We start from the raw sequence: 11507 nt of genomic DNA on the forward strand, positions 1-11507 counted from the left end.
GAATTTTTGAACTCGATTTACAACTTCAATTCAGACTGGAACTGGAAAAAAGATATCCCACCTTTATACCACATGGTACTCGAAACAAGAGGTTTCAAAGTCTTTCCATTGCTGTAAAGAACAAACACCAACCTAATTATCAGGACAATTTACTAAAGACGGGGCAATCCTGCCCAAAATTTGAACAAGAAGTGTAAGTTATAAAATCTAATTTTTATTCTATATTATCTTTAAATTATTATTAATTCATTCATTATTTATTTTATTTATNAGGTCATGTGAAACTGGGGAGGACGTGGCCAGAGCTCTCAGCTCCCAGCCATCCTCCCCATCACCTCATATTTTAAAAGCACAGGTAATTATCATTCTATCTACTCACAATAACAAATAGGGAAGAAGAATTTATTAAATTGTGTTATGGTCTCCAATTAATTAATTCTGTTATTTTTTCAGGGAAGCAACAATTCTTGTTGTAACGTGATTTCGCTAAAGACTGATAATAAGAAACAACAGGGGTGGGACCGATCACTGGAACCGACCAAAGAGGGCAAAGGAGGCAGCAGCGAGCGTCAGGTTGCCGTAACTTCCGGCGTCGCGCCTTTGTCAACTTGTACTGGTAGTAGAGAGAATGTACAATCGCAAACGAGCGTCGAAAAACCAAAACAACAGCAACAGCAGCAGAAGCTCTCGCCGTCCCACACGTCAGTCGATCTTCACCGGAAACTCAGTTCGATCGAGTTCATCGACGATGATATCGACCAGGCGACGTCACCTCACGATGTGACGACGTCCGCCATTATCGACGACGGAAGACGTCACGTGAAAGGCTATCTGACCACTGACGACCCCGGAAGTAGCAGTCGTTGCTCGTCGTCTGGCGTCCCTTCCCGTTTATCGTCATCGACGCTGGGCATTAACAACAACAACAAGTACACGAATATTAACAAGAATAATAATCGTAATAGTAGTAATGGATCGACGAATAATAGTGATGGTAGTTGTGGTAATGGAGAAGCGAAAGCCAAAGCGCCGAAAATTACGGTCTCGAAACGAAAGAGTCGAAAAGAAAGGAAACGTGGGAGTGTCCTGTCTGTCGTCGATTCGGCGAGCGGAAACGACATGAACGACGACGAGAGGAAGTCAAGGTCGAGGAAAAAGGACGTCTCGACGCCTACGACGTCCGTCAAGACGAAAATCGTCGACACTGAGACCACCAAAATGGTCACCACGACCACGCAAGTCAACAGGTAAGAGTTAGTTTTATTTTTGATAGTACATGTGATTAGTATGGTTAATAATGGGTAAACTTTAAACCAGAGGGTTAGTGGAGGCTAAGTAACGTAGTCGCAGCTCCTTTTTAAGTTTAAGTTCCCCTTCCCCGTGGTTTAGAATTCGAGAACTTCTATTTTCATATTTGACTTGTAATTTATTTTTTTATTACAGGTACACGTGGACCCCAATTTCGGACAACGAAAGCACTAAAGAGGATAATATGGACAAAAAACCAGAAAAGAAATCGCGTACGAAAAGCTGTTCGTCGTTACTTGACGAGAAACTGGATATAATCGAAAAACTCGCCGTCTTCAGAAAGAGTTTCGACAACGTGCAGTTTTTCCGGGACGAGGGTCTTTTCTGTAACTCTACTGGGGGCGGCGGCTCATCCAAGAACTCCCCAACAGACGATGCTAGCCCCAAACCTCTCGATTCTTATTCGAAAGATGACTTGAAACCTGTAGCAACCAATTTTGTCGAAAACGTAGTCGGAACAGCTACCAAAATTGTTGAAACTGTTGCAGGACAACAAAATGACCCAATAATAAGACGAAAAAATATTGCGAAAGCGGTCAAGAGTGAAACACGTAAAAGGATAATAGGAAGCGAATCATCACAGTCGCCGAGAGTCAAATGCGAAATGGGAAACGTCAGCCTACCTACCATTCTGGTACCAGAACTGTCTAGGACACCATCTTCTGACCTTTTGACTGCGAAAAATTTTATCGAAGAGTACGAAGAGTATCACGCAAGCTGCTCAGAAATCGCCGACTCCGAAGCCGTCGCCGACTCTGAGGCCGCTGCTGATGAAATCTTGGCAGAGATTGCTGATAATGTCGACAAAATTGTCGCTGACAAGTAAGTAACTTTCTGTAGGCTTTCACGGGCGATGTGAACTTTTTTTCTCTCTTAAAAGACATAGGACTAAGAAGAAGAAAGACAAATGTGTAAAACACGGCGGTGTGACTCACTGCATCCCTATAGAGACTGATTCGAACGTGGACGATGACTCGGACTATCTGCCTAGCGAATTACAACTGGTTCCTTACGACTCAAAGTACAATCTACCTAAGAATCTGTTTAAAATCAATTCCAATGAAATGGTCGAAATAACCGACCAGAATATCGACATCTTGCATCAGAACGTCGAAATTGCCGAAAGCAATCCGGACATCATATCGCAGTCGCAGATAATAGTCCTCCCTCCTTCAGAATCTAAAGGACTTGCCGCTGAAGACGACGAAGATGTGTACAAACCAATCGCTGTCAGTCCGTGTGGACGCTTCTTTAAGTATGAGGAAGAGGTAAAGTTGTTACTCACTTTAGAACTTGTTTTAACAGGGAGGTTAGTCTCTCTCTATTAAAGAGTAAATTCAAAAGTCGGGGAATTATCAGGGATTTTATTTATGTATGGACTAGTTTTTGTACACTTGATATACAAGCATTAACACCAAATCGTAGGCGATTCCAATAATATAAACAAACATATCAATGGAAATTAAGTTGACCAGTGTTTTTTAATTTTATTTTTGCTGATTACAGATCGGCAGGGGCTCTTTTAAGACCGTTTACCGCGGTTTGGATACTCAAACAGGCGTTGCTGTTGCCTGGTGCGAATTACAAGAGAAGAAACTGAACAAAGTCGAAAGGGCACGCTTCAGAGAAGAAGCCGAAATGCTCAAAAAACTCCAACATCCTAACATCGTCCGTTTCTACAACTATTGGGAGTCCATCCTCAATAAAAAGAAGAGCATCGTCCTAGTAACGGAACTGATGCTAAGTGGTACCCTAAAGACGTACTTGAGACGATTTAAAAAAATTAATCCTAAGGTGCTAAAGTCTTGGTGTCGGCAGATACTAAAAGGATTGGCGTTCCTCCACTCGAGGTCGCCCCCCATTATACATCGCGATCTTAAATGTGATAACATTTTCATCACTGGCACGACAGGGTCCGTTAAGATAGGGGACTTGGGATTGGCCACACTGAAGAACAGGAGCTTCGCTAAATCTGTTATAGGTACCCCCGAATTCATGGCCCCCGAAATGTACGAAGAACATTACGACGAAGGCGTGGACGTTTACGCCTTTGGCATGTGCATGCTGGAGATGGCTACCAATGAGTATCCTTATTCTGAGTGCACAGGACCTGCTCAGATTTATAAAAAAGTCATATCGGTAAAGAAACACTATAATATGTGCTTTCCTATATGTATTTTATATCATCTTTAGGGTGTGAAACCTGCCAGTTTCGACAAGGTCGAGAACCCGGAAGTACGTGATGTGATAGAGAGTTGCATTCGACCCAGCAAGGAGGACAGACCGAGCGTTAAAGAGCTCCTCACGCATACTTTCTTCGAGGAAGACGTAGGACTAAAGGTGGAGGTCGTCTCACAAGACGGAAACAAAGTCGTGTTCCGCTTGCGAGTCATGGATCCCAAGAAACGAACACACAAACACAAGGAGAACGAGGCAATACAATTCGAATTTGATATGCAAACCGATCGATATGATACGATTTCAGAAGAAATGGTGAGTAGAAACAAAGCCACATTTGCTTTTGAAATTAAATATACTTAGTTCATTCTCAAGTTACTCTGAAGTTAATAAATTGCTTTTTGTAAAAATGACTTGAATGTTGATCATCAGAGAAGTAATAATAATTTAATTCAAGTTAATAAAACCTTTACCCACAAATAGGCAAAGTCAGGCATAATCTTCGAAGACGATGCGAAGACCGTAGCTCGTTTGCTGAAGACTCAGATCACGCAAATAGAGAAAGAACGTAAAGAACAAGAGAAGCAACAGGAAGCGCTTCTACAACAACTGCAGTATCAGCAGTTCCTGCAGCAACAAGTTGAACAGGCGCAGAAACAAGCTCTCCAACAGTCCCTAATGCAACAGCAGCAGCAGCAGCAGCAACAGCAGCAGCAGCAACAACAACAACAACAACAGCAGCAGCAGCAGCAGCAGCAACAACAACCCCAGCAGCAGCAACAGCAGCAACAACCCCAGCAGCAGCAGCAACAACAACAACAACAACCACCACCCCCACAGCAACAGGACCTTGTACAACAAGACGCAGGACAACAGACGTTGCAGCAAAGTTATCAGTCCCAACAACAACAACAACAGCAGCCGCAGCAACAGTCAAATGTCCCCCCTCAATATATTCGACAACAGAGTGCACCTGGCGAACAACAGCAGCCTCAACAACTCCCACAGCAGACTACACAACAGCCCGTTTATCAGCAGCAACTCTCTTTACAAGTTACTGGTAAGTAAATAACGGTCATTAAACATGTGAATCCGTTCTACTGCAAGTTCGTTTTATTAGGGAGTCAACCAAACGTCGGTCAACCTAATGATCAGGCCCTTTATCAGCGACAGATCTCAGCAGATGCGGCCCTACAGCAGCAACAGATCATCTACAAACAGCAGCCGCAGCAACAGTATGTCCAGCAGGGCTTCCTTAGCGGCGACAGCCAGCCCCAAAAGGCGGAGTTCTCCTCGCAGCAGTTGCAGCAACAATTTATGCAACAACAGGGACAGCAGCAGCAATCTACGCCACAAACTGATTTCCAACAACAACAACAACAACAAGGCCAAGTTCCCCCTGAATATTTACAAGTGCAAGATCAGCATAGGTTGTCGACCATTTCGCAACCGGAACTGATACAAAATTGTTCGCCTAAACAAGAACATCGCCTGAGTGTCGATAGTCAGCTCGATCAACAAAAAAGAAACATGCTGCAAGCTCAGCATATGGCATCCATGAGTTCGCAACCCACTATCCAGGAACAACAGAATGTCGTACAACAACAACACACTACATCGCTTCAAAATCTCGTCCAGGACCAGAACGTTGTAATGCAACAGGTTTCGCAGTCGACTGCCCTCTTCAACCAAAATGGTTCGAGCCAACCGAACCTCAATCAAGAACAGCAGATGCAACAACAACCTCACATTATTCCGCAACAACAACAGATGCCATCTATTGCTACTCAGCAAACGACCCAACAACAACAACAACAGTGTCCGATGATGCAATCTCAACAACCGAATCAAATGATATCTCAGCCGCAACAACATATTATATCCCAACAACAGCCTCAAATGATGTCCCAGCAGCCGCAGATGCCGCCTCAGCAGTACCAATCTCAACAGCAGCAACATCCTCAACCCCAAATGCAGCAGCCTCCTCAACCTCAAATGCAGCAGCCTCCTCAACCCCAAATGCAGCAGCCTCCTCAACCTCAAATGCAGCAGCCTCCTCATCCCCAAATGCAACAGCCTCCTCATCCCCAAATGCAACAGCAACCTCCTCAACCTCAAATGCAGCAGCCTCCTGCATCCCAAATGCAGCAGCCATCTCAACCCCAAATGCAACAGCAGCAGCAACCTCAGATGATGCAACCACAACAGATGCAGATGCCGTCTCAACAACAACAACTTCCTCCAATTATGCAGCAGTCGCAAGTAATTCCCCAACAACAGTCGACCCAGATTATGCCTCCACAACAAATGATGCCACAACAACAACAACAGCTCAATCAGCCTTCGATAATGTCGCAGCCCCAATTGCAAATGACGTCTCAACCTCAAGTTATATCTCAATTAAAGCAGCAACAGCAGCAGCAACAACCTCAAATAACACTTCCTCAACAACAACAACAAATTATACCCAAACAACAACAGACACCGATGGCGCCTCAACAGCAACCCCAAATGACGCATCAACCGCAAAATATGCAGCAACAACAACATCCTCCAGTGTATTCTCAGCAACAACAGCCACCTCCTCAAATATATTCTCAATCTCAACAATCGTCTGTCATGGTACCGCAGCAGCAAACACAGCCAGGTATGGTTATGAATCAACCAACTCAGCCCTCAATGGTTCCCCAAACAACACAATTACAGCATACACAGGCCGAGGTAAGATCAGATCAATTTTTGTGATTATTTTATGGTAACTTTCGAAACTTTTTCAGATATTACAACATCAACAACAGCCTCAAATCGTTCAGCAGCCTCCTCCTTCTCAACAGCAGCAGTCGCAACAGCAAATGATTCCGGTACAAAATCAACAGCAGCAGCAGCAGATTGTGCAACAACAATTGGCACAGCAGACCACTCAACAACAGTCACAACAACAACAACAGATGCAAACGTCAACGTCCCAACAACAAATAGGGAAATCAATAAAGCAGGAACCTTCGCAACACCGTCTCTCGACCGACGTACCTCCCACCAATCTGATGGAACTCCAAGAACAATTAACTAGAGTGACGCAGGAGTGTTCAATAAAAGAACAACATCGACTATCGACGACGTCGTTGCCGCCTAATTTCGAGCCGCAGGTCGAACAGAAACGGAATCTGTCGACTGTGTCACAACCTCCCATGTCAACACATGACTACGTGCAACAGGTAAACTTGCATTTTTTTTTACGATAATCAATGATCGCCATTGCGGAATTTCCTAATTGAACGTTTTTCATGTTAATGGCTTATTATAATTATTATTTTGACATCCGATCGAACTGGGTTAAAAAAAGTTGCCTGATGAATAACAACTGAACTCCATTTGAATGTATTATGGGTCATTTATTTTTTATAGCCGATATTTCAACAACAACCCCTCCCCGAAGGCTTTCAGACTCAAATTTCACAACAAAGCATACCAGAAAGCTGCGAAGATAATGTCTCCCCTCAACCACAACAAAGACATCAACCTTCATCGCCACCCATTCAAGCCATATCGGTGCAGCAACAGACCGTTAGCGAACAACAACCAGAAGTCATCGAAACGACGAGTAGAAAAAACGGAGACCTGGAAATCGCTCCCCCTACCCCCACTGCGACTACCGTACCGAAAGTGATTACTCGTGAATCGTCGCAAGAAACGACGGTGGAATCGGAAAAGGGGGTGGACGAGCAGGACGTGTCATCGTCTACAGAACAAGTAAGTGAAGATTTAAGCGACAAGACGCACCGTAGTAGACGGTCATCGTCGAAACAAGGTCGTCCTAGTAAACAGGTGACGGTGGAGAGGGTGGACGCCGACGGTACCGTCGCGTGTCAACTGGTCTGCCGTCAAAAGACGATCAGTTTCAAATTTAATCGTTTCGACACCACGCCCGACGACATCGTCGAAGGCATGGTGAAGGAGCGGCTTCTCAGACCTGGCACGCACGCGACCCTCATGCGTCAGCTCGAGGACGTCGTGAGGCAGCTGAAAGACAATCCGACAACAGTACCCAAAGTTCAATATGTCGAAAAGGTTAGTTTGTTTCTCTGAAATTACAACAAAAATATGTCTATATTACACGGTTGTTGTGTTAAGTGAGTTGTCTCTGTAGAGACATTTCAGTGAAACTTTGTACATATCGATTAAACCGCACTAAACTTCAATAACCATGTATATATGACATTGATTTTTTCTTAATGATATTGGTTACTTGTCTTCGAAACAATTAAGCATTAATTATGTAAATATCCTATTCTATTCATGCTGCTTACTATCAGGTGAGACATGCTTCTCTCACCCGGCCGTCTCCTCGAAAATTACATAGAAGACATCATTCAGTAAGTCCAATACCCTTAGTTATTGTTTTTTTTTTGCGTATTGCCACTTTATGTTTAATTTTAATTCTCAACTCGTCGTATTGTATATATGTCTGCCCCCCACGTTCTCGTTTTTAGTAGTTTAGTTTATTTAACTCCACATATTTGTATTTTTTTTTGTTTTATTTGTTAAATATATATTCGTAAAAGTCTCAAGGGTAATAAGTACAATGAATCGGCTCCCGCAGGATTCTAAAATAGCCAACTCACTGTGTTGATTATCCTTTGACTTGTTGTTTTTTTCGACCTCTACTAACTGAACGCTTACACCCATAATTTGCAGCGAGATGAGACCACTCAACAAGTTTCGTGTAACAAAATGACAGAGACTGATCTACAAGGTCTCAAGACAACTCTGTCGCAGAACCTTCCTCAAGGTTTGCGTTACAGGGAAAGTCTTAACAGCAGCGGCACCGTTTCGAGGAAAACGAGTACAGCAAGCGACTACACCCCCGAAAACACTTACATCGTGGACAGTCGTCCCCAGGCGTCGACATCCGAACAGACCCGAGTCAGTTATTCAACCACTTCGGAAACATGTGTCAGCGCTGCAGAGTCTGTGACACAACAGTCGTTACAGAAAAACGTCATTACCAAAGAAGATGTACCACCGAAAGTACTGGACAGCAAAGATTTGCCTTTAAAGCTGAGCGACAGTACAGTTTACTCTCTAAATGTGGATTCCCCCAGGACCGAAATGATTTATGATAACTCCCGAAAATTCACGCCTGCTCCGGAGACCTTTTCAGCCGAATCAGGCGCTTCCACGATCGTTGATTTAGACAATAGAAGCTCGAAGGGCTCGATAAACCTAAAACCTGGTCAAAAAGTAGATCTGAAGATCGTCGTTCTACGTCAGGACTCTCAGTCTGCAGAGACAGTCCCTTCAGACTCACATATGCTTGATTTGAAACCTTCCATGACCGAACTTAGCACCACCACAACTGCCAAAGGCGAGGCAGAGAAATACAGCCAAAACTTGGAGGAGGAAAAAGAGAAATTGAAACCTTTAAAGGCACCACAGAGGAAGATATCGCGCTTCCTGGTCAGCCCGGTGCTTTCTGGAAAACTCGACCTGCCGAAAGATAGGAATTTTGGAGGTACCACTGCTAGTGATAGTAGCGAAAGTGGAGTCTCTCAATCTACGCCAAATCTCGACAAAGAGGAACCGAGTCAGACACAGGACATCAAAGAATCTCAACACCAACAAAGCGCACCGTCTTTATCTACCCAAACAGATGACGTTGCGAGCAAGGCTCAGATAAAATCATCAGTTTCGCCCGATTCCGACAAACAGCAGACCCATCAAGACTCTTCGAAAATATCTGCAAGTGCTTCAAAAGTCGACGAAATTAAGAACGGTCCAGTATGCGGCCCAGAGATGATAAACACTCTAGAACAACTGAAAATTAGCCTGCAAAACTTGCATACAAGTCACAAAAAAGAATCGGCTGATAACAGTGATAAGGTGGTCCAACAACAGCAACAGAACACTGGTAACAACACACCTCAACAGGGTGTAAAAACTGTACCCACACTGGCTCAAAAGTCACAACAACAACTGAATGCCACCACCTATTCCGGAAGTTCCTGTAATACGCCCAGTGTCACCCAGCAGCAGGCGTATCAACAAGTACCTCCAACTTATCAACAACCTGTTATAACAGCGCCAGTTCCTCAACAACAACAGCAGCAGCAGCAACAACAACAACAACATCAGTACTCAGTTACATCACAGATACCATACCAAATGCCGCAGTACCAAAATCAGCAACAACAAAACGTTGAAATCCCGCCAATTTCAAGTCAAAAAAGCTCCGCTGATTCATTGCAAAATGTACCCCAATACCATACGGCCCCCGGACAATTCTTGCCGACCTCCACTCAGTATATTCAACCCCCTCAACAACAGCAACCTCCACCATATATTCAAAGTTCCGGACAACAGCAGATTCAAAACGTGATACAGCAGCAACAGGCGCCTCAACCTTCTCTGATAACGTCGCAATCCCCGAACCCAGTACCTCCTCCTCAATACATTCAACCCGTTCAAGAACAGGCTCAACCCCCTCCTCCGGCAACAACGCTCATTCAACCTGTTTCCCAGCAGCAACAACAACAGCAAACTACCGCCTCGCAGTACATTCAACATCCTCAAGCCCCCACAATGACAATACCTCCTCCGTACATTCAATCGACTCCGAATACCGAACAAATGATCGAAGCGCGGGTCCCGCCCACGAACATCTACCATCAGCAACCGCCGGTCGTTTCTCTCGATCAAAGCACCACGACTGCCGGCATTCAACAGACACCAGCTCCAGTTCTTCAGCAACAACCCGCCGCTGTGATATCGTCGCCTCCCATCACGTACCAACCTCCTCCCACTTACGTTCCTCTACCGTCTTCCACTGCTCCCCAGATACCAACGTACCCGGTCGTTCCCCCGCCTGCTTTCATTCAACCTACGACGATTCCATCACAACAGTTAATTCAGACGCCTGTTGTTGCTCCGCCCCCTGCTGTTCCCCTGGCCCAGACGACCATGGTCCACGATCAATCACAGGTGGTGCTGTGCGATCACATGCAGTCACACCACTCGCTCCATAACATTCCCGCTCAAACGAACATCTCTGACAATGGTCAACAGCAACCTTCTTCTATTTTCTACCACTCGCAGCAATCTACATCGATTTCTTCGGTTCCGATGACAATTGCGAGCCATTCAACTCCTTTAATGCCCGGAGCAGCCTCAATGGCGAACGTTTCGCCCGTCTCAACATTCGTAGAGCCCGGAAAAGCTCCCGAACAGATCAAGGGGCTCGTGCAGGACGTGAAGAATGTGGCTGAGATGTGAGTGATACGAAAAACAACGTTGAGGTGTGTTATTTATTAATTTTTATTCGTTTTATTCCAGTTTGTCCACAGCCAACGGCAACCACCAGGTAGTAACAGTGACTCCGATACAAAACGAAGTCCCTCCTCATTTGCAGGCTTTACAGCAGAAATTGTCCTCTATGGCTTTACACGTAAGTGTATAATATTTATTTATTTATTTTATGTACTTCGTACGTTTGCATATTCTTTAAAAGTGTCATTTTATTTTTTCCTGTGATTTTTTACAATGCTGGCAAACAAACAAAAATAATATAAATTTTGATGGTATTTGTTATATTTACTAAACAAATTTTATTTTATAACTAAAAGATAATGTCAATTTCCACAAAGTTGTACTAAAAGCACTTAATAATTGTTTTGCTTTACTAATAATGTTGTCGTTATACCTCTGATGAAGCCTTAGTAAGGCGAAACAACTGTCGTGTGTTTTTAATACAATTTTGTGGATATTATCATTAAGTTTTATTTATAATATGAACTATAAGCTTTTATTAAGTATCACATAAAAGAACTTTTAATTTTCTTAAAGTAATAAACGTAACATAGTTTTAAAGTTAAATGAAATCAGTTTCTTGTAGCTCTTGTAGAATAGTTATTTTAACTCTATGAAAAATTAATTAATTACATCAAATTCGACGTGTTGTACAGTATAAATTTTTTATATTATTAACTATTATTTACTTTTCTCCCCCATTCCTTGCAAGAGATCTC

The 11507-nt window shown here is 43.7% G+C and overlaps 1 protein-coding gene across 1 annotated transcript in view; it reads left to right on the forward strand.

The window, feature by feature from the left end:
- The first annotated feature begins 72 nt into the window (after window positions 1-72).
- Window positions 73-11507, forward strand: part of LOC108742849 — a 28252-nt gene continuing 16817 nt past the window's right edge. The window contains exons 1-14 of the mRNA XM_025977812.1: window positions 73-113; window positions 274-355; window positions 454-1247; window positions 1444-2130; window positions 2189-2576; window positions 2815-3447; window positions 3502-3801; window positions 3970-4546; window positions 4607-6207; window positions 6264-6701; window positions 6892-7554; window positions 7800-7859; window positions 8182-10751; window positions 10816-10927. Of these exons, the coding sequence (XP_025833597.1) occupies window positions 73-113; window positions 274-355; window positions 454-1247; window positions 1444-2130; window positions 2189-2576; window positions 2815-3447; window positions 3502-3801; window positions 3970-4546; window positions 4607-6207; window positions 6264-6701; window positions 6892-7554; window positions 7800-7859; window positions 8182-10751; window positions 10816-10927 (8946 nt within the window). The remainder of the gene's footprint in view (window positions 114-273; window positions 356-453; window positions 1248-1443; window positions 2131-2188; window positions 2577-2814; window positions 3448-3501; window positions 3802-3969; window positions 4547-4606; window positions 6208-6263; window positions 6702-6891; window positions 7555-7799; window positions 7860-8181; window positions 10752-10815; window positions 10928-11507) is intronic.

Source organism: Agrilus planipennis, unplaced genomic scaffold, assembly GCF_000699045.2.
Source record: "Agrilus planipennis isolate EAB-ADULT unplaced genomic scaffold, Apla_2.0 scaffold371, whole genome shotgun sequence".
Lineage (NCBI taxonomy): Eukaryota > Metazoa > Arthropoda > Insecta > Coleoptera > Buprestidae > Agrilus > Agrilus planipennis.